General features: G+C 37.1%; 1 protein-coding gene across 2 annotated transcripts in view; it reads right to left on the minus strand.

Moving 5' to 3' along the window:
- tfb1m (transcription factor B1, mitochondrial) overlaps window positions 1-22,070 on the minus strand; it is a 62,124-nt gene that overhangs the window by 18,733 nt on the left and 21,321 nt on the right. For both annotated transcript variants that reach the window (XR_007934522.1, XM_028797429.2), the window contains exons 4-6: window positions 20,362-20,470; window positions 19,611-19,762; window positions 14,298-14,417 (exon numbers count right to left, since the gene is read on the minus strand). Coding sequence is in view for 1 of the 2 variants with exons in the window: in XM_028797429.2 (XP_028653262.2) it covers window positions 14,298-14,417; window positions 19,611-19,762; window positions 20,362-20,470 (381 nt within the window). In the remaining variant the exon portion in view is untranslated. The remainder of the gene's footprint in view (window positions 1-14,297; window positions 14,418-19,610; window positions 19,763-20,361; window positions 20,471-22,070) is intronic.

Below are 22,070 nucleotides of genomic sequence, written 5' to 3' on the forward strand. Positions count from 1 at the left end.
ATGGCTAACACGGTACAACACCCTAGTACTACTATATATATACAGTATATATATATATATATATGTATGTATATATGTATATATATATATATATGTATATACACATACATATATACATATACACACATATATATACATACATATATACATATACACATATATATACATATATACATATACACATATGGAAGAGAAGGTCTGTGATACAGTTTGCATATTTGCAGCTGGAGATGCAGCTGGACATACATATATATATATATATATATATATATATATATATATATATATATATATATATATATATATACAGTTAGGTCCATAAATATTTGGACAGAGACAACTTTTTTCTAATTTTGGTTCTGTACATTACCACAATGAATTTTAAATGAAACAACTCAGATGCAGTTGAAGTGCAGACTTTCAGCTTTAATTCAGTGGGGTGAACAAAACGATTGCATAAAAATGTGAGGCAACTAAAGCATTTTTTAACACAATCCCTTCATTTCAGGGGCTCAAAAGTAATTGGACAATTGACTCCAAGGCAAATAGCAGGTGTGGGCAAGTCCGTTGTTATGTCATTATCAATTAAGCAGATAAAAGGCCTGGAGTTGATTTGAGGTGTGGTGCTTGCATGTGGAAGATTTTGCTGTGAGGAGACAACATGCAGTCAAAGGAGCTCTCCATGCAGATGAAAGAAGCCATCCTTAAACTGCGAAAACAGAAAAAAAACCCATCCGAGAAATTGCTACAATATTATGAGTGGCAAAATCTACAGTTTGGTACATTCTGAGAAAGAAAGCAAGTACTGGTGAACTCAGCAACGCAAAAAGACCTGGACGTCCACGGAAGACAACAGTGGTGGATGATCGCAGAATCATTTCCATGGTGAAGAGAAACCCCTTCACAACAGCCAACCAAATGAACAACACTCTCCAGGGGGTAGGCGTATCGATATCCAACTCTACCATAAAGAGAAGACTGCATGAAAGTAAATACAGAGGGTGCACTGGAAGGTGCAAGCCACTCATAAGCCTCAAGAATAGAAAGGCTAGATTGGACTTTGCTAAAGAACAACTAAAAAAGCCAGCACAGTTCTGGAAAAACATTCTTTGGACAGACGAAACCAAGATCAACCTCTACCAGAATGATGGCAAGAAAAAAGTATGGAGAAGGCGTGGAACAGCTCATTATCCAAAGCATACCACATCATCTGTAAAACACGGTGGAGGCAGTGAGATGGCTTGGGCGTGCATGGCTGCCAGTGGCACTGGGACACTAGTGTTTATTGATGATGTGACACAGGACAGAAGCAGCCGAATGAATTCTGAGGTGTTCAGAGACATACTGTCTACTCAAATCCAGCTAAATGCAGTCAAATTGATTGGGCGGCGTTTCATGATACAGATGGACAATGACCCAAAACATACAGCCAAAGCAACCCAGGACTTTATTAAAGCAAAGAAGTGGAAAATTCTTGAATGGCCAAGTCAGTCACCTGATCTTAACCCAACTGAGCATGCATTTCACTTGTTGAAGACTAAACTTCAGACAGAAAGGCCCACAAACAAAAAGCAACTGAAAGCCGCTGCAATAAAAGCCTGGCAGAGCATTAAAAAGGAGGAAACCCAGCATCTGGTGATGTCCATGAGTTCAAGACTTCAGGCTGTCATTGAGAGCAAAGGGTTTTCAACCAAGTATTAGAAATTAACATTTTATTTCCAGTTATTTAATTTCTCCAATTACTTTTGAGCCCCTGAAATGAAGGGATTGTGTTAAAAAAATGCTTTAGTTGCCTCACATTTTTATGCAATCGTTTTGTTCACCCCACTGAATTAAAGCTGAAAGTCTGCACTTCAACTGCATATGAGTTGTTTCATTTAAAATTCATTGTGGTAATGTACAGAACCAAAATTAGAAAAAAGTTGTCTCTGTCCAAATATTTATGGACCTAACTGTACAGTAATCCCTCCTCCATCGCGGGGGTTGCGTTCCAGACTCCCCCGTGAAAGGTGAAAACCCGCGAAGTAGAAACCATATGTTTATATGGTTATTTTTATATTGTCATGCTTGGGTCACAGATTTGCACAGAAACACATGAGGTTGTAGAGAGACAGGAACGTTATTCAAACACTGCAAACAAACATTTGTCTCTTTTTCAAAAGTTTAAACTGTGCTCCATGACAAGACAGAGATGACAGTTCCGTCTCGCAATTAAAAGAATGCAAACATATCTTCCTCTTCAAAGGAGTGCGCATCAGGAGCAGAGACTGTCAGAAAGAGAGAGGAAAGCAAACAAATCAATAGGGCTGTTTGGCTTTTAAGTATGCGAAGCACTGCGGCACAAAGCAGTTACAATGAAGGCAGCAGCTCATACCCCCTCCATCAGGAGCAGAGAGAGAGAGAGAGACACAGAAAAACAAACAATCAAAAATCAATACGTGCCCTTCGAGCTTTTAAGTATGCGAAGCACCGTGCAGCATGTCGCTTCACGAAGCAGCTGCACAGAAGGTAGCAACGTGAAGATAATCTTTCAGCATTTTTAGACGAGCGTCCGTATCGTCTAGGTGTGCAAACAGCCCCCCTGCTCAATCCCCCTACGTCAGGATCAGAGAAAGTCAGCGCAAGAGAGAAAGAAAAGTAAGTTGGGTAGCTTCTCAGCCATCTGCCAATAGCGTCCCTTGTATGAAATCAACTGGGCAAACCAACTGAGGAAGCATGTACCAGAAATTAAAAGACCCATTGTCCGCAGAAATCCGCGAACCAGCAAAAAATCCGCGATATATATTTAAATATGCTTACATATAAAATCCGCGATAGAGTGAAGCCGCGAAAGGCAAAGCGCGATATAGCGAGGGATTACTGTATATATATATATATATATATATATATATATATATATATATATATACACACACACACACACACACACACACACACATACATACATACATACATATATATATATACACACACATATATATATATATATATATATATATATACACACATTATATATATATATATATATATATATATATATATATATATATATATATATATATATATATATATATATACACACAGTGGGTACGGAAAGTATTCAGAACTCCTTCAATTTTTCACTCTTTGTCATATTGCAGCCATTTGCTAAAATCATTTAAATTAATTTTTTCCCTCATTAATGTACACATAGCACCCCATATTGACAGACAAAAAAAAGAATTTTTGAAATTGTTGCAGATTTATTAAAAAAGAAAAACTGAAATATCAAATGGTCCTAAGTATTCAGACCCTTTGCTCAGTATTTAGTAGAAGCACCCTTTTGAGCTAATACAGCCATGAGTCTTCTTGGGAAAGATGCAACAAGTTTTTCACACCTGGATTTGGGGATCCTCTGCCATTCCTCCTTGCAGATCCTCTCCAGTTCTGTCAGGTTGGATGGTAAACGTTGGTGGACAGCCATTTTTAGGTCTCTCCAGAGATGCTCAATTGGGTTTAAGTCAGGGCTCTGGCTGGGCCATTCAAGAACAGTCACAGAGTTGTTGTGAAGCCACTCCTTTGTTATTTTAGCTGTGTGCTTAGGGAGCCCTCACTGACTCACTGACTCACTCACTCATTGACTGACTGACAAACTCATCACCAATTCTCCAACTTCCCGTGTAGGTGGAAGGCTGAAATTTGGCAGGCTCATTCCTTACAGCTTACTTACAAAAGTTAGGCAGGTTTCATTTCGAAATTCTACGCGTAATGGTCATAACTGGAACCTCTATATATATATACAGTGGTGTGAAAAACTATTTGCCCCCTTCCTGATTTCTTATTCTTTTGCATGTTTGTCACACAAAATGTTTCTGATCATCAAACACATTTAACCATTAGTCAAATATAACACAAGTAAACACAAAATGCAGTTTGTAAATGGTGGTTTTTATTATTTAGGGAGAAAAAAAAATCCAAACCTACATGGCCCTGTGTGAAAAAGTAATTGCCCCCTGAACCTAATAACTGGTTGGGCCACCCTTAGCAGCAATAACTGCAATCAAGCGTTTGCGATAACTTACAATGAGTCTTTTACAGCGCTCTGGAGGAATTTTGGCCTACTCATCTTTGCAAAATTGTTGTAATTCAGCTTTATTTGAGGGTTTTCTAGCATGAACCACCTTTTTAAGGTCATGCCATAGCATCTCAATTGGATTCAGGTCAGGACTTTGACTAGGCCACTCCAAAGTCTTCATTTTGTTTTTCTTCAGCCATTCAGAGGTGGATTTGCTGGTGTGTTTTGGGTCATTGTCCTGTTGCAGCACCCAAGATCGCTTCAGCTTGAGTTGACGAACAGATGGCCGGACATTCTCCTTCAGGATTTTTTGGTAGACAGTAGAATTCATGGTTCCATCTATCACAGCAAGCCTTCCAGGTCCTGAAGCAGCAAAACAACCCCAGACCATCACACTACCACCACCATATTTTACTGTTGGTATGATGTTCTTTTTCTGAAATGCTGTGTTCCTTTTACGCCAGATGTAACGGGACATTTGCCTTCCAAAAAGTTCAACTTTTGTCTCATCAGTCCACAAGGTATTTTCCCAAAAGTCTTGGCAATCATTGAGATGTTTCTTAGCAAAATTGAGACGAGCCCTAATGTTCTTTTTGCTTAACAGTGGTTTGCGTCTTGGACATCTGCCATGCAGGCCGTTTTTGCCCAGTCTCTTTCTTATGGTGGAGTTGTGAACACTGACCTTAATTGAGGCAAGTGAGGCCTGCAGTTCTTTAGACGTTGTCCTGGGGTCTTTTGTGACCTCTCGGATGAGTCGTCTCTGCGCTCTTGGGGTAATTTTGGTCGGCCGGCCACTCCTGGGAAGGTTCACCACTGTTCCATGTTTTTGCCATTTGTGGATAATGGCTCTCACTGTGGTTCGCTGGAGTCCCAAAGCTTTAGAAATGGCTTTATAACCTTTACCAGACTGATAGATCTCAATTACTTCTGTTCTCATTTGTTCCTGAATTTCTTTGGATCTTGGCATGATGTCTAGCTTTTGAGGTGCTTTTGGTCTACTTCTCTGTGTCAGGCAGCTCCTATTTAAGTGATTTCTTGATTGAAACAGGTGTGGCAGTAATCAGGCCTGGGGGTGGCTACGGAAATTAAACTCAGGTGTGATACACCATAGTTAGGTTATTTTTTAACAAGGGGGCAATTACTTTTTCACACAGGGCCATGTAGGTTTGGATTTTTTTTCTCCCTAAATAATAAAAACCATCATTTAAAAACTGCATTTTGTGTTTACTTGTGTTATATTTGACTAATGGTTAAATGTGTTTGATGATCAGAAACATTTTGTGTGACAAACATGCAAAAGAATAAGAAATCAGGAAGGGGGCAAATAGTTTTTCACACCACTGTACATATATACATACATATGTATATGTATATATATATATATATATATATATATATATATATATATATACATATACATATATACATATATACATATATATATATATATATATATATATATATATATATATATATATATATATATATATATATATATACACATACATACATACATATATATATATATATATATATATATATATATATATATATATACATATATATATGTTACGGCCAAAACCCGAAATTGTCCAAAGCGGGAAATGTCCGGCCAAATCGGGAAATGGCCAATGTCGCTGTAAATTGACCGGCCAATGTCCGATCTTTTCCTCGATTTCAGGATTTGGCCAGCCAGTTTGCGAAATGGCATGGGGCGATCGGCCAAAATCGGAAGGAAAAAGGCATGAGCAGCGATCTGTTGCGCAGTTAGTAGTGCAATTGCGTTGAGTGTAGCCTTGGCAGCTCATGTTCAGAAAGCGGACGCCACTTGGTTGTTTCACAATAATTAAGATCAGGTATATAAGTAGATTTCACATTTCTGTTATCATTTTAGCAATAAAATAGTGACTTAACATCAGAGACCTATTTTATTGACCTTAAGGTTAGTGTTTGGGCGAGGGGAAGGCCATCTCAAGTGGCGTCCTCTTTGCTGAACAAGACCCGCCTTGAGCAGTTTCTCGTGCAGAATGGAAAACTCACTTCTGAATCTGCATCTGAAAATTTTTAAGCATCTTCGCACCTTGAGCGGACAGTCTTACATCAGCACATCGGATTTTGACCAGGGAGTTCTCGCCACTTCACGAAATGGCTGGCCAAAGTAGCATATACGCTGGTCATTTCTAGTACTTTGGACTTTGGCCACACCTCGTGGCCAAAATGCGAAATGGCCGGTCAATTCGGGAACTGGCTGAACTTCAGGTTTTGGCCGTAACATATATATATATATAAAAATACATACATATATTATATATATATATACAGTGCATCCAGAAAGTATTCACAGCGCATCACTTTTTCCACATTTTGTTATGTTACAGCCTTATTCCAAAATGGATTAAATTCATTTTTTTCCTCAGAATTCTACACACAACACCCCATAATAACAACGTGAAAAAAGTTTACTTGAGATTTTTGCAAATTTATTAAAAATAAAAAAATTGAGAAAGCACATGTACATAAGTATTCACAGCCTTTGCCATGAAGCTCAAAATTGAGCTCAGGTGCATCCTGTTTCCCCTGATCATCCTTGAGATGTTTCTGCAGCTTAATTGGAGTCCACCTGTGGTAAATTCAGTTGATTGGACATGATTTGGAAAGGCACACACCTGTCTATATAAGGTCCCACAGTTGACAGTTCATGTCAGAGCACAAACCAAGGAATTGTCTGTAGACCTCCGAGACAGGATTGTCTCGAGGCACAAATCTGGGGAAGGTTACAGAAAAATGTCTGCTGCTTTGAAGGTCCCAATGAGCACAGTGGCCTCCATCATCCGTAAGTGGATGAAGTTCGAAACCACCAGGACTCTTCCTAGAGCTGACTGGCCATCTAAACTGAGCGATGAGGGGGAGAAGGGCCTTAGTCAGGGAGGTGACCAAGAACCCGATGGTCACTCTGTCAGAGCTCCAGAGGTCCTCTGTGGAGAGAGGAGAACCTTCCAGAAGGACAACCATCTCTGCAGCAGTCCACCAGTAAGGCCTGTATGGTAGAGTGGCCAGACAGAAGCCACTCCTTAGTAAAAGGCACATGGCAGCCCGCCTGGAGTTTGGCAAAAGGCACCTGAAGAACTCTCAGACCATGAGAAAGAAAATTCTCTGGTCTGATGAGACAAAGATTGAACTCTTTGGTGTGAATGCCAGGCATCACGTTTGGAGGAAACCAGGCACCGCTCATCACCAGGCCAATACCATCCCTACAGTGAAACATGGTGGTGGCAGCATCATGCTGTGGGGATGTTTTTCAGCGGCAGGGACTGGGAGACTAGTCAGGATAAAGGGAAAGATGACTGCAGCAATGTAGAGAGACATCCTGGATGAAAACCTGCTCCAGAGCGCTCTTGACCTCAGACTGGGGCGATGGTTCATCTTTCAGCAGGACAACGACCCTAAGCACACAGCCAAGATATCAAAGGAGTGGCTTCAGGACAACTCTGTGAATGTCCTTGAGTGGCCCAGCCAGAGCCCAAACTTGAATCCGATTGAACATCTCTGGAGAGATCTTAAAATGGCTGTGCACCAATGCTTCCCATCCAACCTGATGGAGCTTGAGAGGTGCTGCAAAGAGGAATGGGCGAAACTGGCCAAGGATAGGTGTGCCAAGCTTGTGGCATCATATTCAAAAAGACTTGAGGCTGTAATTGCTGCCAAAGGTGCATCGACAAAGTATTGAGCAAAGGCTGTGAATACTTATGTACATGTGATTTCTCGGTTTTTTTATTTTTAATAAATTTGCAAAAATCTCAAGTAAACTTTTTTCACGTTGTCATTATGGGGTGTTGTGTGTAGAATTCTGAGGAAAAAAATGAATTTAATCCATTTTGGAATAAGGTTGTGTAACATAACAAAATGTAGAAAAAGTGATGTGCTGTGAATACTTTCCGGATGCATATTATATATACACACATAGATAGATAGATAGATAGATAGATAGATAGATAGATAGATAGATAGATAGATAGATACTTTATTAATCCCAAGGGGAAATTATATATATATATATATATATATATATATATATATATATAATAATATATATATATATATATATATATATATATATATATAAAACCATCTATTGGAATTTATTTTACAAAGCATGTAGCAAAAAATGTATTGCATTTGTCATTCCAACAGATGGAGCATCACAAATATTTCTAGTAATATAACACATTACTGCATATGTCTCTGCTGTATGCCATTTGGTTTTGAATTCATAAAAGCAGTGTTAATGTTTGTGATGTGTTATTTGTTTGGAATGACAAATGCAACGTACACATCAGCTGCATTTGGTTATTTACCATAACCTGTTTTTAAAAAGCTACACAAGTGACTGAGAGCAGAAGGACATTAAATATGCACAACCTCTGAATAGTTTGCAAAAGATAAAAAAGAACAATAAAAAGATCAGGCAAAGTACTTGCCATTTCAAATGTGGCATACACAGCTAAATGAATCTGCATTTTCATACCACTATAAATGTACTTTCAAACAGGTGAGAGCCTTGGTAAGATGACTGGAAGTAAATGACATGGACATGCAAACTATCTGCAAGATTATGGGATTTTGAAAAGGCTCCAGATTTAACACTACACATGCAAGGAAAATAAAAAATACAGAAGGTCAATTTGTGCTGGAAGATACACCTCTGAGTGAAGCTTGTGGGCCAACAGTTTGCATGAAGTTTCAGCCTTCAACATTTTAATAACATTACAAAACAATAAATAGATAATGGTTTGAAGAACACAAATAAAAAATGAAAGTGTTAATGTACCATAATATGACTTTACCACTTTCAAAAAGTTTTTTTTTTTTTAAATTAAAGGTGTATCCATCTTTTTGATAAATGCTAAGGGAAAAATAAAGTTTATACTTGTTCCATATTTCAAATGTGTTATTTCTCGAGTTTTGCAAATACTATATAACATGGCATGTTTTTCAAGTTAATGAATACATCATACCAATTTTGGGCTTCGCATGTTTATCAAAGAATGAGAAGTGTGACTGCAGAATTTTAGAATTCATGGAGAACAACTAGAAAAATTGTGTTCTGTACTATATAGGCATGCATGAAGTATCTTTGCAATTTAATTTAATATACACAATTAAAAGAGTTATTGCATTTAAATTTGCTTGAATCCTAAAGTTAAATGGCCGAGGTCCGGCTTACTTGTCTGAACTTATCATGACTTACAAACCAGAGCGCACATTAAGATCTCAAGATGCTGGTCTGCTTATGGTTCCAAGGATTAATAAAATAACAATGGGAGGTCGAGCTTTTAGTTACAGGGCCCCTAAACTGTGGAATTGTCTGCCTGCTACTATAAGAGATGCCCCTTCAGTCTCAGCTTTTAAATCCCGGCCGAGGACTCACTACTTCAGTTTAGCATATCCTGACTAGAGCTGCTGATTAACTGTACATACTGCATCTCTGTTGTTAGTCATCAGCACTAAAACATAAGTAACATGATAGTTAGAATTGGATCCTAACCCTCACCTATTCTGTTTCTCTTCTCAGTACTCAAATGTGGCACTTGGTGCCACGGCCCACCTGCCAAGTTGTTTTGCCTGCATAAGGTAAAGTCATCCCTGATGGAGGATCGCAGGAATCGTGAGAAAAAGGGAATGGCCAAATAGGGGAGGCAGCTTGATGGATGAGGTCTCCAGGAGTCTAAAATTATCCAAATCTTATTATGTGATATCATCTACTGTTAAATTCTGCTCCATACTTCTAAAAAAATTTTATTTTTTATTGAGGATTTGTTCTGTTCTGTGTATTGTATTGTATTGACCCCCTTCTTTTGACACCAACTGCATGCCCAACCTACCTGGAAAGGGGTCTCTCTTTGAACTGCCTTTCCCAAGGTTTCTTCTATTTTTCCCTACTAGTTTTTTTTTGGGAGTTTTTCCTTGTCTTCTTAGAGAGTCAAGGCTGGGGGGCTGTCAAGAGGCAGGGCCTGTTAAAGCCCATTGTGGCACTTCCTGTGTGATTTTGGGCTATACAAAAATAAACTGCATTGTATTGTATTGTAAAGTGAAACAAAGGACAATATTGCTACTGTCCCTCAAAAGTTTCTAGCAATCAATAAGAAAAGGGGTACAGATAAAATTGTAAGGTTTACCTAGAAAGCTTCATGAAACTATGATCAGAGGCAATTCAGCTTGAGACATCTGTAAATAATTATCATTACCATACAGCTTACAATAATACATAAGGCACAATATAAATAAATAAAAATTACTAGGAGCATGTTGCATGATGCTCCATGCCACAATTAAAGTGCAGGTTTGGGCATACAGTTTTTGTAGAGAGTGGAATGGTTTATTAATATACTTCAGTTGCAATGAATCATTAAATCATACAACATTTAAAACCACAAATACACAAAACTAAATTAAATACACACAGTAAAACAAAAAGTGAAAATAGATATGATACTTGAGAGTGCACTCTATCAAAGAAGTCATCAGCAATGTAGCAATGGAAGCTTTCAGTAGAAAATCCCAATGGGAATAAGAAGGAATGTGACTGAGCAACTAGAAATTCTTATATTTTTGAGATCATCATTAGTCTGAATGCATTATAAATGGCAATGCTACTGGCCTTGATGGATTTGGAGGTGTATTTTATTAAAAGCATATGGAAGTATAGGTGCCTCTTCAACTGAGAAATGGACATTTCTTTAACCAACATACAATTAGGGATAGGCACAAGTACACCCCGTGACCCTGTTCATGACTAAGCAGGTTAGAAAATGACTGACTGACATAATTACTGCTGCAACAAAGTAGAAATGAGTTTAAATGCCCTTCTTTTTGTACTATCATGTTATTAAACTGCAGTTTTAATACTTTTATTAAAACATTCTAAATTAAACTAAATGTCATTATTCATATCCTGTCATTCAAAAAGGTTTACTTCTATGAGTTCTGTTACTACCACTCGGGCACTGCATATAACGTATCTGTCCAATGAAGTTTTTAAACCAGCTGTTTTTTGTCTTGATTCATGAAATGAATTTGACCAGGTGGATTGAAATTACATGGAAATGGTATTAGAGGAGGCTAAATTTGGTAACAGCATTGTTCCATGGATTAGAACACTTTATTCCCAACCATTAGCCACTACATTAACAAACCATGGTAGTTTGTTACCTTTCTCACCTTACAGAAGGACAATGCAAGGTTTCACTAGTGTCTTTGAACCTCTGGTCATAAACATAAGGAATCTCCCGCTAATTAAACATAAAAGACTGGGTAATGTGAATCACCATATTTATTTGAATGAGGATTAAATGATTCTTTACATTTACAGTTTGAGCTTGAACATTCATTTTTTCCTTTTTGCATTTGAAGTTTATCTGACTAGGATTTCAAATACATTGTACTATTAATTGTCAGAATAACAAAATACACAATGCTATTGTTTCTGGATATTAATAGCCCATGCACACTTTTATTTTTAAAATAGCAGCAAACCAGATTATGCTTTAATTCACAGGAACTTATTTTTCAAGAAAAGGGACAAACGAAAAGCATACAAAAGAATTAAGACTCCTTCCATTGTTAATGAAAAAAATGACTTCCCTAGAACTCTGCCTATTTCGAAATATCCCTATTTTAATAATAATTCATTTATAAAGCTGTGTCTTCAAACAACATAAAATTCCTAAATGACATTTGTGAAAACAAAATGGACTGGGCCTACATTTTTTTTACAATAAGAGGTTACCCCTAACATAGATGACTTCTTGAATAATGTATGATTCACGATTACTTAAAAGCATAGAATCATTAGGAGGAGCTGCCTTCTTCCTCTCATTCTCCCTGGCTTCTTTAAGTGAGTAGAGAAGAAAGAGAATAGCTACTAAGAAGTGAATCTTAGCAAAATATAGTTTCCTTTGAGCAGTTAAAAATAACTTATTTGCTCATAGCTCTTTTTTTGTATTAGGCATGTAGACATTGAGGTTAATCTATGAAGAATCTAATTGAGAGACCCATCAGACCTTGGAAAGTTTCTTTCAGACTCTGTAAATATTTTTAAATTCAGTGTTCCATACAATCTTCTAAAAGACAAGTGGGGGATTATAGTTAAATAATGGGGATTAACAAATTAATACCTTGTCTACACCTGGCCAATAGTCATCTAAGCTTGTAATATAATAAAATGAAAAATCAAATCAATCACACACTAAAGAAAACACTTCTGCTATATAAAGGTGTTCTGTAAAATTATACAGTACAACAAAAATACATTCCAGCAATGCAGCCAAGTAAGGGACACCTTTGCTCTCACCCAGATGTTAAAAAATGTCCCTTTATCTCTGCGGTCTATGGTGGCTAAGAAATCATCCTTGTGTGCAAGACTTCATAATTTACTTTGTCCTTTGAAGACTTGAACTAGCTATAGCATCTTGTATTCCACAATCTAAAAATGCCCACTATTCATGGGAAAGTGGCAACCTATTGTGCTAAAAGAACATCACAATGTCTACTGAATACAGTGCAGGTGGAATCATACCCAGCTCTGGAACAAGTTCAGTCATGATAATGTAAACTTTACATACACTCACCATTAAACAGATAATTCAATGGATATCACAACTGCATCAGATCAAATGCATTAATGATCAGCAATAGCTTTCTAATTTAGACACAAATCAGCCACCCATTCAGGAAACATGAAGCATGAATCAATCACTTATATGTAATGCATACAAGAACTGTACAAAAACTAAATTACAAATTCCCTATTAAATAGAGATCATATCACCAACTTCCTCTTCAGTTAATCAGCAGGTTACGGTATATGGTGTCTTTCTCTCAACACATGAGAGATCATCAATTTAGCTAAATTAGACTAATCACTACAAAAGTAAAAGGGACCCGCATGTCTCCTAATAATTAATCCTAAAAAGTCAGAATATGATTTTATGCATTACATATGTTAACAGTATCACTTTGTAATTGAGAGAAATTTTAAAACATTCAAAGATTATTAATATCACCTTCATCACAATACATGTCATGTAATTTTCTAACACGCTTAATCCATACCAGGGTCATGGAGGGTGCTGGAGCCCATCCTAGCTAGCACAGGGCACATGGCAGGAACAAACCCTGAACAAGGTGCCGATCCATTGCAGGGCTTTATTTATTTAATAACAGAAACAGTTGTAGTAGTAGTAGTAGTAGTAGTAGTAGTAGTAGTAGTAGTAGTATTACAGTCACAATTCTTGCTGGCATATCCAACATATCAGTGCATAAAGAACAATCATTTTGAAACTTTATAGCTTCTAGTACACAGATTATCTTTAACCCCAAATTTAATATGAACAAAAAATAGAGTGTTGGATAAAATAAATCAGTTACAAACAAAAATATTTACTCTCTCTAATGCTTTTCAATATAGAAATAATTTGATGCTTAACAGTATTTAATACACTGCACCATCCCTAAAATGTGCTCTTATATGAGAACAAAACTACACATTTATCACATATTTTGTACTTAAATATAAATTAAATAAATTAATAAATATTAATGAAATATAAAAGTAAACATCATAAGAATATATAGTGTTGTATTCATTATCTGCTGTTTATTTGTATTACACTACTGTCACTAGACTGAGAGATATACAAATAAGAATTTCATTAAACCCTCTAAACATGACAATAAATCGAACTTGAGCCTGAAGAAAAACTTTACATACAATATAGATAAATACCTTATTATCTGCATAAACTTTTTCATAAGCCTGTCAGAAAACTGTAAAATGCTTGCAAGAGACTCTACATGCTAAAATGTTACTTCTGATGAGTGTGGATCTGAAATGTTTTGCTTGTTGAATTTTAAATGCTTGCACGCGCTGCTAGTTCATCTTTCTGGTGCTGTCCATTTGTATAAACCATGTCAGTTTAACTGTGACTTGCAAACTACATGACAAGTGCTCGGCTAAGCTCTTTAGTGACATGAAAAGTATTTGCACAATGCTTCCATAGAACATTGTTTTTTCAAAAGTAAAACTGTCTTTAATTTTGAAAATAAGTCAAGACTGCCTGGTTTACATGTGTTGGATGATAAAAGAATAACAGGTAAGGAAAGGATTGTACTATTCTCTTACCACTCATATCAGAAAAGATACTAGACACAGTCTTTTGTGTGGATGTTAATTTAAGTATCTTACTTCAGGTTTTGGGACAAAAGCTCGACCTGGAATGGTAAAACAGTTCTTCACCGTGCAGAGATACTGTGCCATGACAGACAGTCTGCTTCTCTGTCTGCTGCCTGTGCTTGCAGTGAGCCTCTGTGAAAGAAAAGATATATTTTCAAATAATATATCTCTGTCTGAAACAAAACTTATGAAACATAACAGTGTTGTAGCAGTAAGGGTTATTCTAACTTTGGTCAACTTAGTTATCCAGTTTCAGAAAATTATTTTATTTTGATTTTTGCACATTTTAATTTGTAAAGCTATAACTTTCTTGTTATGCTGACACCACGCTGACCTATTTAGTATAAAGATATTTACTCTATATGGCCACTGTATATACTCTATAAAAAATATAAAAAAAAAGTTAGTCAATTATTAAAGATATTCTTTGTTAAACATTTCATGAACTTTACAAATCAGCTGTTTCTTTACATGATATATTCAGTCAAACTGTAAAATTTACCTTTAAGAGACTTATAATCTACAGTATATTGAAATTTTTAATTCAAATTCTATTTATCAAATGCAACCTTGAAGAGTTTCTAAACTTTTAACAATCTCTCGGTATGTATTTTTCTATTGCCTTCTCAGTGATTTCATCATCTTTAATCTAACTACAACTCCACATTTTGCAACTTCTCTGATCTTTTCATGAGAGACACTGAAAAACTTTTTATTTTTTTAATTATGTGAGACATGGTTATATTACACTAGTCACATTACCTGTGAAAGACATTTAATGGAATATGTTTAAAAATATTTGATATTTCTTGTCCTACTTGTACCTTTCCTTGGTATCCTTGTGTATCTTTACTTTTCTTGACCAGCCCTTCCTCTCTCAACTCTGCACCCATAAAGCACTTTTCTCACACTTATTATTTTGTCATGTTCAGGTTCCTTGCTTACCTCCTATCTGTTTTTAAATTTCCTGTCTTTTGAAGGAGACTCTCTGAGTGCTTTTACTCCTCCTTGTGTGTCTCATTGGATTCACACTACCCCTTTCTATTATGTCACCAAAGCCAAACTGACCAATCAGATTGCTCATACGGACTGGACACACACACACACACACACAGACTTTACCATTTTATTATATAGTTAGGAACAGATTTTGGAAATAAAAATAATATTACAGTGTTTCTTTCACACCGTAGGCTTAAAAATATAATGAACTACTGTTTTATTTCCAAATAAAAACAGCCAAACTAAACTCTTAGAACTAAAGTTCATATTCTGTTAAAAAGTAAAGGTGAAAACGCATTGTTTTTACTGCAGTTAATGGATAAGATCAGAGTGGGTACAAAACACTAATATTTTCTCTTGTAGCCACCACATCATTTTATGTATTTTCACCATTTATGCAAACCAAAAATAAACAAACAGGGGGCTGCCTAAACAATCCAGTGTTCTAGGCTAGAATTACAGTCATATGAAAAAGTTTGGGAACCCCTCTCAGCCTGCATAATAATTTACTCTACTTTCAACAAAAAAAGATAACAGTGGTATGTTTTTCATTTCCTAGGAACATCTGAGTACTGGGGTGTTTTCTGAACAAAGATTTTTAGTGTAGCAGTATTTAGTTGTATGAAATTATATCAAATGTGAAAAACTGGCTGTGCAAATATTTGGGTCCCCTTGCAATTTTGCTGATTTGAATGCATGTAACTGCTCAATACTGATTACTTGCAACACCAAATTGGTTGGATTAGCTCGTTAAGCTTTGAACTTCATAGACAGGTGTGTCCAATCATGAGAAAAGGTATTTAAGGTGGTCAATTGCAAGTTGTGCTTCCCTTTGACTCTCCTCTGAAGAGTGACAACATGGGATCCTCAAAGCAACTCTCCAAAGATCTGAAAACAAAGATCGTTCAGTATCATGTGTAAAAGGCGCTTTATAGCACCCGACCCGGCACAGACTCAGACAGAGGCACGTACTTAAATAAAGCACACTCCTTTATTTTTCTTCAGCCATGGGGCACGCCTTCCCCGTGTCCCACAGGCCCAACACAGTCCCAAAACACTCACAAACCACAACACTCTTCTCTTCCTTTCTTTACCACCACTCCTCCTCAGGCTTAGTCCTCCTCCTCCCGACTCTGGCTCTCTCGAGTGGTGGTGGCTGGCCTTTTTATACCCCACCCGGACGTAGTCCAGGTGCTTGGTCACCTGGGCCTAATTGCATTTCTGGGTGGGGCTGAGGAATTGACCAGCCGGGCTGGAAAGTCCATGAAGCTCCCCCTGGCGGCCATCCAAGCCCCCAACCAGGCTGTGGAGGACTCCATGTCCCATGGAGCCATGTGCCAGGCTGGGGAATCATCATCTGCCAGGGAGGCTGCCACCAAGCGTACCGGGGGAGGTATTGAGCTGCCCGTGGTGGATCCCCCGGAACAGATGCAGCAGAGGTGTCCCTGCCGGGCATGGAACCCGGCTGTCCTTTACACATGGTTTAGGGGAAGGCTACAAAAAGCTATCTCAGAGGTTTAAACCGTCAATTTCAACTGTAAGGAATGGAATCAGGAAATGGAAGGCTACAGGCACAGTTGCTGTTAAACCCAGGTCTGGCAGGCCAAGAAAAATACAGGAGCGGCATAAGCGCAGGATTGTGAAAATGGTTACAGACAACCCACAGATCACCTCCAAAGACCTGCAAGAACATCTTGCTGCAGATGGTGTATCTGTACATCGTTCTACAATTCAGCGCAATTTGCACAAAGAACATCTGTATGGCAGGGTAATGAGAAAGAAGCCCTTTCTGCACTCACACCACAAACAGAGTTGCTTGTTCTTTGCAAATGCTCATTTAGACAAGCCAGATTCATTTTGGAACAAAGTGCTTTGGACTGATGAGACAAAAATTTAGTTACTTGGTCATAACAAAAAGCGCTTTGCATGGCGGAAGAACACCACATTCCAAGAAAATACCTGCTACCTACTGTCAAATTTGGTGGAGGTTCCATCATGCTGTGGGGCTATGTGGCTAGTTCAGGGACTGGGACCCTTGTTAAAGTTGAGGGTCAGATGAATTCAACCCAATATCAACAAATTCTTCAGGATAATGTTCAAGCATCAGTCAAAAAGTTGAAGTTACTCAGGGGTTGGATATTCCAACAAGACAATGACCCAAAACACAGTTCGAAATCTACAAAGGCATTCATGCAGATGGAGAAGTACAATGTTCTGGAATGGCCGTCACAGTCCCCTGACTTGAATATCATCAATATTCTATGTTATGATTTGAAGCAGGCTGTCCATGCTTGGCAGACATCAAATTTAACTGAACTGGAGAGATTGTGTATGGAAGAATGGTCAAAAATAGCTCCATCCAGAATCCAGACACTCATCAAAGGCTATAGGAGGCATCTAGAGGCTGTTATATTTGCAAAAGGAGGCTCAACTAAGTATTGATGTAATATCTCTGTTGGGGTGCCCAAATTTATGCACCTATCTAATTTTGTTATGATGCATATTGAATATTTTCTGTTAATCCAATAAACTTAATGTCACTGCTGAAATGCTATAGTTTCCATAAGGCATGTCATATACTAAAAGGAAGTTGCTACTTTGAAACCTCAGCACAATGATAAACAAAAATCCAAAGAATTAAGAGGGGTTCCCAAAACTTTTTCATTTGACTGTATGTACCAGGTAATTGTCTGCAAAAATTTGTTCCTCCAATTATTGCATGGGTTTTTCTCTGGGTATTCTGTTTTTCTTCCAACATTCCCAAAGAAGTGAAAGTTCAGTCAACTATTTGCCCTAAATTGGCTCTGTGTAAGTATAAATGTGAGTGTGTACTTGAGTGGGCATTGTGAGAGCCACATGTCCCATTTTGAGTTACTTTCAGTCCTGCACCAAATTCAACATTAGGCTACAGCTCACCACGACCCTGAATTAGGCTAAGCAAGCTTGAGAATGCTAAATTGTCACATTAATAAAAACAAAACACTTTTCGTTTTTGTCATGATATGAATGATGGAAAAAAGTCAATTAAGTCAACAACTAGAAATGAAAGGAAATTTGGATCATGAAAAAGACCATTGAGGCTCTTTTTGAAGTGATCCATTGAATGGCAAGTACTTTGACTAACACTGCTGTGCACATAAAAGTGAAACACTTTTGTCTCTGCAAATGTATTGTAAGTTATTCAGGTAAAAGATTTTAAAGTTTGTAACAACTGATTATCTTCTTAGTTTCTAAACAGAAAAACAATCATTACTGCTTATCAGATATCAGATATTCTCCCTACTCCTAATGTATTAATAGATTTATTTATGTAAGGTAAGGCAGCACAGTGATGCTGTGGTAAACACTACTGCTTTGTAGCTGTGCAGAGCTCGGTCTGAATCTGTGTGCATTCTCCACATGTCTGCTTGGGTTTTGTTCCCACACCCTAAAGACATGTATCCTAGGTTAACGGAAGAGTCTAAGCCGGGCTTGTATGAATGTGTGTGGGTGGTGTCTGTGAATGCCTTGTGGTGGGCTAGTGCCTCATCTATTGCTGGTTACTCCCTTGCACTTGTTGCTGTTGGAAAGGGCTCCAGTCCAGGTCCAACAATGAATGAATGTATACTGTGTATGTTATTAATGTACAGAAATAAATCCATCCATTATCCAACCCACTATATCCTAACTACAGAGTCACGGGGGTCTGCTGGAGCCAATCCAGCCAACACAGGGTGCAAGGCAGGAAACAAACCCCGGGCAGGGCGCCAGCCCAACGCAGGGCGTACAGAAATAAATGAATGCAAAAATTGGATTTCACATTGAAGCTTTTAATTTGTTAGAATAACTTTTCAGCATGCACATTTTCCATTCATATGTACTGTATTATGTTTGTGACTACTTTTGAGTGAAAAAAAAAATACTAGAAATAGTTTCTTTCACTTAAATGAAAAATATCCTTCACAGTTCTCTGGATGGAAAACTCCAGAACCTACAGTATCTTTTACTTTTAACCATTTAAGTATATCAAAATATTAAATACAGTCAGCATATGTAAAAACAGTTTAACATAATCTGTACAATTTAAAATTAAGATTATAGGAAAAAAAATATATTTCTACAGATATAAAATTTGTAAATATTTGCATGGATAGAAAGAATCAGGATTTCTAAGATATACTTTGATATAAAAATGAGAAAATATATTCAATAGAATGAATAATCCCAACACAGATTGATATTCAAAAAGATTACATACTGAAAACATGAAATATGTAACTGCTTTCTAAATGAGACATCAATCTTATTTCAATACTTTATGAATGTTCTATAAATAATTATTACCTCAGCTACTTCTTTTTGAAATGTGAGGGTCAGTTGAGTGCGTCCAAACACAAAAGGTCCATCTTTGTTAGCAATATTTTCAAGCCATTTGACGATTAAAGGAGTAGAAACACTGAAAGGTAAATTTCCAATAATGTGCAAATCTGGAGGATCTATGAACAGAAAGTCAAAATGAAATACAAGTTCAAAGGAAATAATTTGTTAAGACACTTACATAAAGATGGATATAAATTGAGAAAATTATTGTGAAGGGGCAGATAGCCAGTCTTCTCAAAAAGTATTAAAATGTGAAATATTCCTACAATAAACAAAGCAAACAAAAAAAAAGTATCTTCAAACATAACACAACAGTTATCCTGGCAACATTGTGCGCAAAGTAGGAACTGACAGAGTGCCAGGCCACCATAGGCCACACACACACACACAAACACGCACACCCACACACACACACACACAACTTAGAACCATTAATTAACCTAACACACTTTTTGGATGTTGGAAGAAAACTGGAGTACCCAAAGAAAGCCCACAGCAACACAGGAAAAATGTGCAAAGTACAGGCAGACAACAGCCAAATGTGATATTCAAGCCCAGGAAGCAGGAGCCCATGAGGTAACAGCACTAATAAAAAAAATTAAAAGATTTAAAATGCCAATCAAGAAGGAAATGAGTCATAAGCTTTATATGAAAAAAGGATATATCATGTGTTATTTGATATTAAAATAGTGAAATAACTATCATTTAAACTCACCGTCATCCCATGTTTTAGCAATATGTCTTGGGAAGCCCCTTTCCATTTTAAAGGTTAGTATATCACCATGAATAATTCTTAATTTGCCTGGTGCTGCTTCAGCCAATAACTGTAATAAGAGAACAGTGGATTTAAAAATTTAAAAATGTGAATTCAGAAAGAATTTAGAAGTTAGCATCAATACTATGAAAATATTTTAAAGTTTATCCCAAAAAAAGGTACTGTATAGTTCTCATATGTGTCCCACATTGATGTTAAAATGTTGGTTACGAAATTAATTTACTTGCAATCATTTTTTCAAACTTTAAAATGGCAAAGGGCACAAATTTACATCAGTGCACAAAAGGGCATCAACCAAAATTCAGAATCTGAAAAAACAGCCATTGCTCTCAGCACCATACCCTGAGGGCCAGCATGTCTAAATGTAAGGGAATATGGGAGTAGTGTCTGCAGTTTCCTGTGTGCATTGTGACCAAAAGGGCAAACATTGACTGCTTTGCCCAGAGAGGCTAAGCAGTGGCCCCTTGCCAGAAGCCAAGTGCTTCTAATAACATACTGTAGTTTCTGTCTGATACAGCAACAGCTTCTGCTAAACAGGCTTCCCAGTTCCTAATTTCACATGGGACAGACACAATTAGAAAATTTCATTTTGTGCAAAGCTCATAACTGTGCAAAGTTATTATTGAAAATAAAGTTACAGAGCGCCAGAAGATTTTGGAGCTCTCATGCCTCACAATGGGTAAAATCTTCAGGAGACAACACCTTGTATTTTGGTATGCACCTTTCTATTATACTCATAAGAAGTATGCAATTTAACAGGCCAGCCGGGCTGCCTGAAAGAGTGCTCTCTGCTGTGAGATGCCACTGCCAAGTTTTACTGTGTGTTTGTGGCAAGAATTGAAGCTGCTAAGGGTTTGCCACCTCAGTCTTATGTTTGAAATAAAGTGTGAAACTGCAAGAATACAAAGTGTTCTTGTCTAAAGTATTTTAAGCAACACAGAACCCAGAGTAGCTACGGTGTTAAAAATGACTTGAAAAGGTGAAGAATAGTCTGTTACAATCCAACAAAATTCACATAGTGTAGTACATTGCTGTGGTCAATAGTATCAAACGCTTTGCTTAAATCTAAATATGTGATGCTGCAAAATAACTTTGCATTTCAATCTTGTGGATCGTATTAAAAATCCATCCTAGATAAATAGCTAACGAGTATAACTTACTGCATCATTATAATTATTTTATTAGAGTATTATACAACTTCTAACAATGGAAACAGACTTAGCACCTGAACACATTTGTGTCAGTGATTTTGCTTACTATATGCAAATAAAATAAATAAATATAAACATATTGCCACATTTTTTAAGATTCATATCTCACAGTTTCACGAGAATGGTTTCAAATCCCAGTCTAGTAACTGTCCCTATGGAGCTTGAATATTATCCTTACATTTGTGCAAGTTTTTCCTCCAAGCATTCTGGTTTTCACCAATAGAGATATGAAAGGTAGGTTACACTGTAAACTTTAAATTGCTCCAGTATAAGGGAGTGTTGTTGAGTGTGTGTTTGTAAATGTATTCTGTGATGAACTATAGCTTTATTAAGTGCTGCTTCCTGCTGCTGGAATAAGACCCTCTCCTTGTGTTCCTGAACTAGAATTACTGGGTATACAAAATAGAGGGATTTCTTTAGCACAACACCCTGAACATG

The sequence above is a fragment of the Erpetoichthys calabaricus genome, chromosome 3, assembly GCF_900747795.2.
Source record: "Erpetoichthys calabaricus chromosome 3, fErpCal1.3, whole genome shotgun sequence".
NCBI classification, from domain to species: Eukaryota; Metazoa; Chordata; class Cladistia; order Polypteriformes; family Polypteridae; genus Erpetoichthys; species Erpetoichthys calabaricus.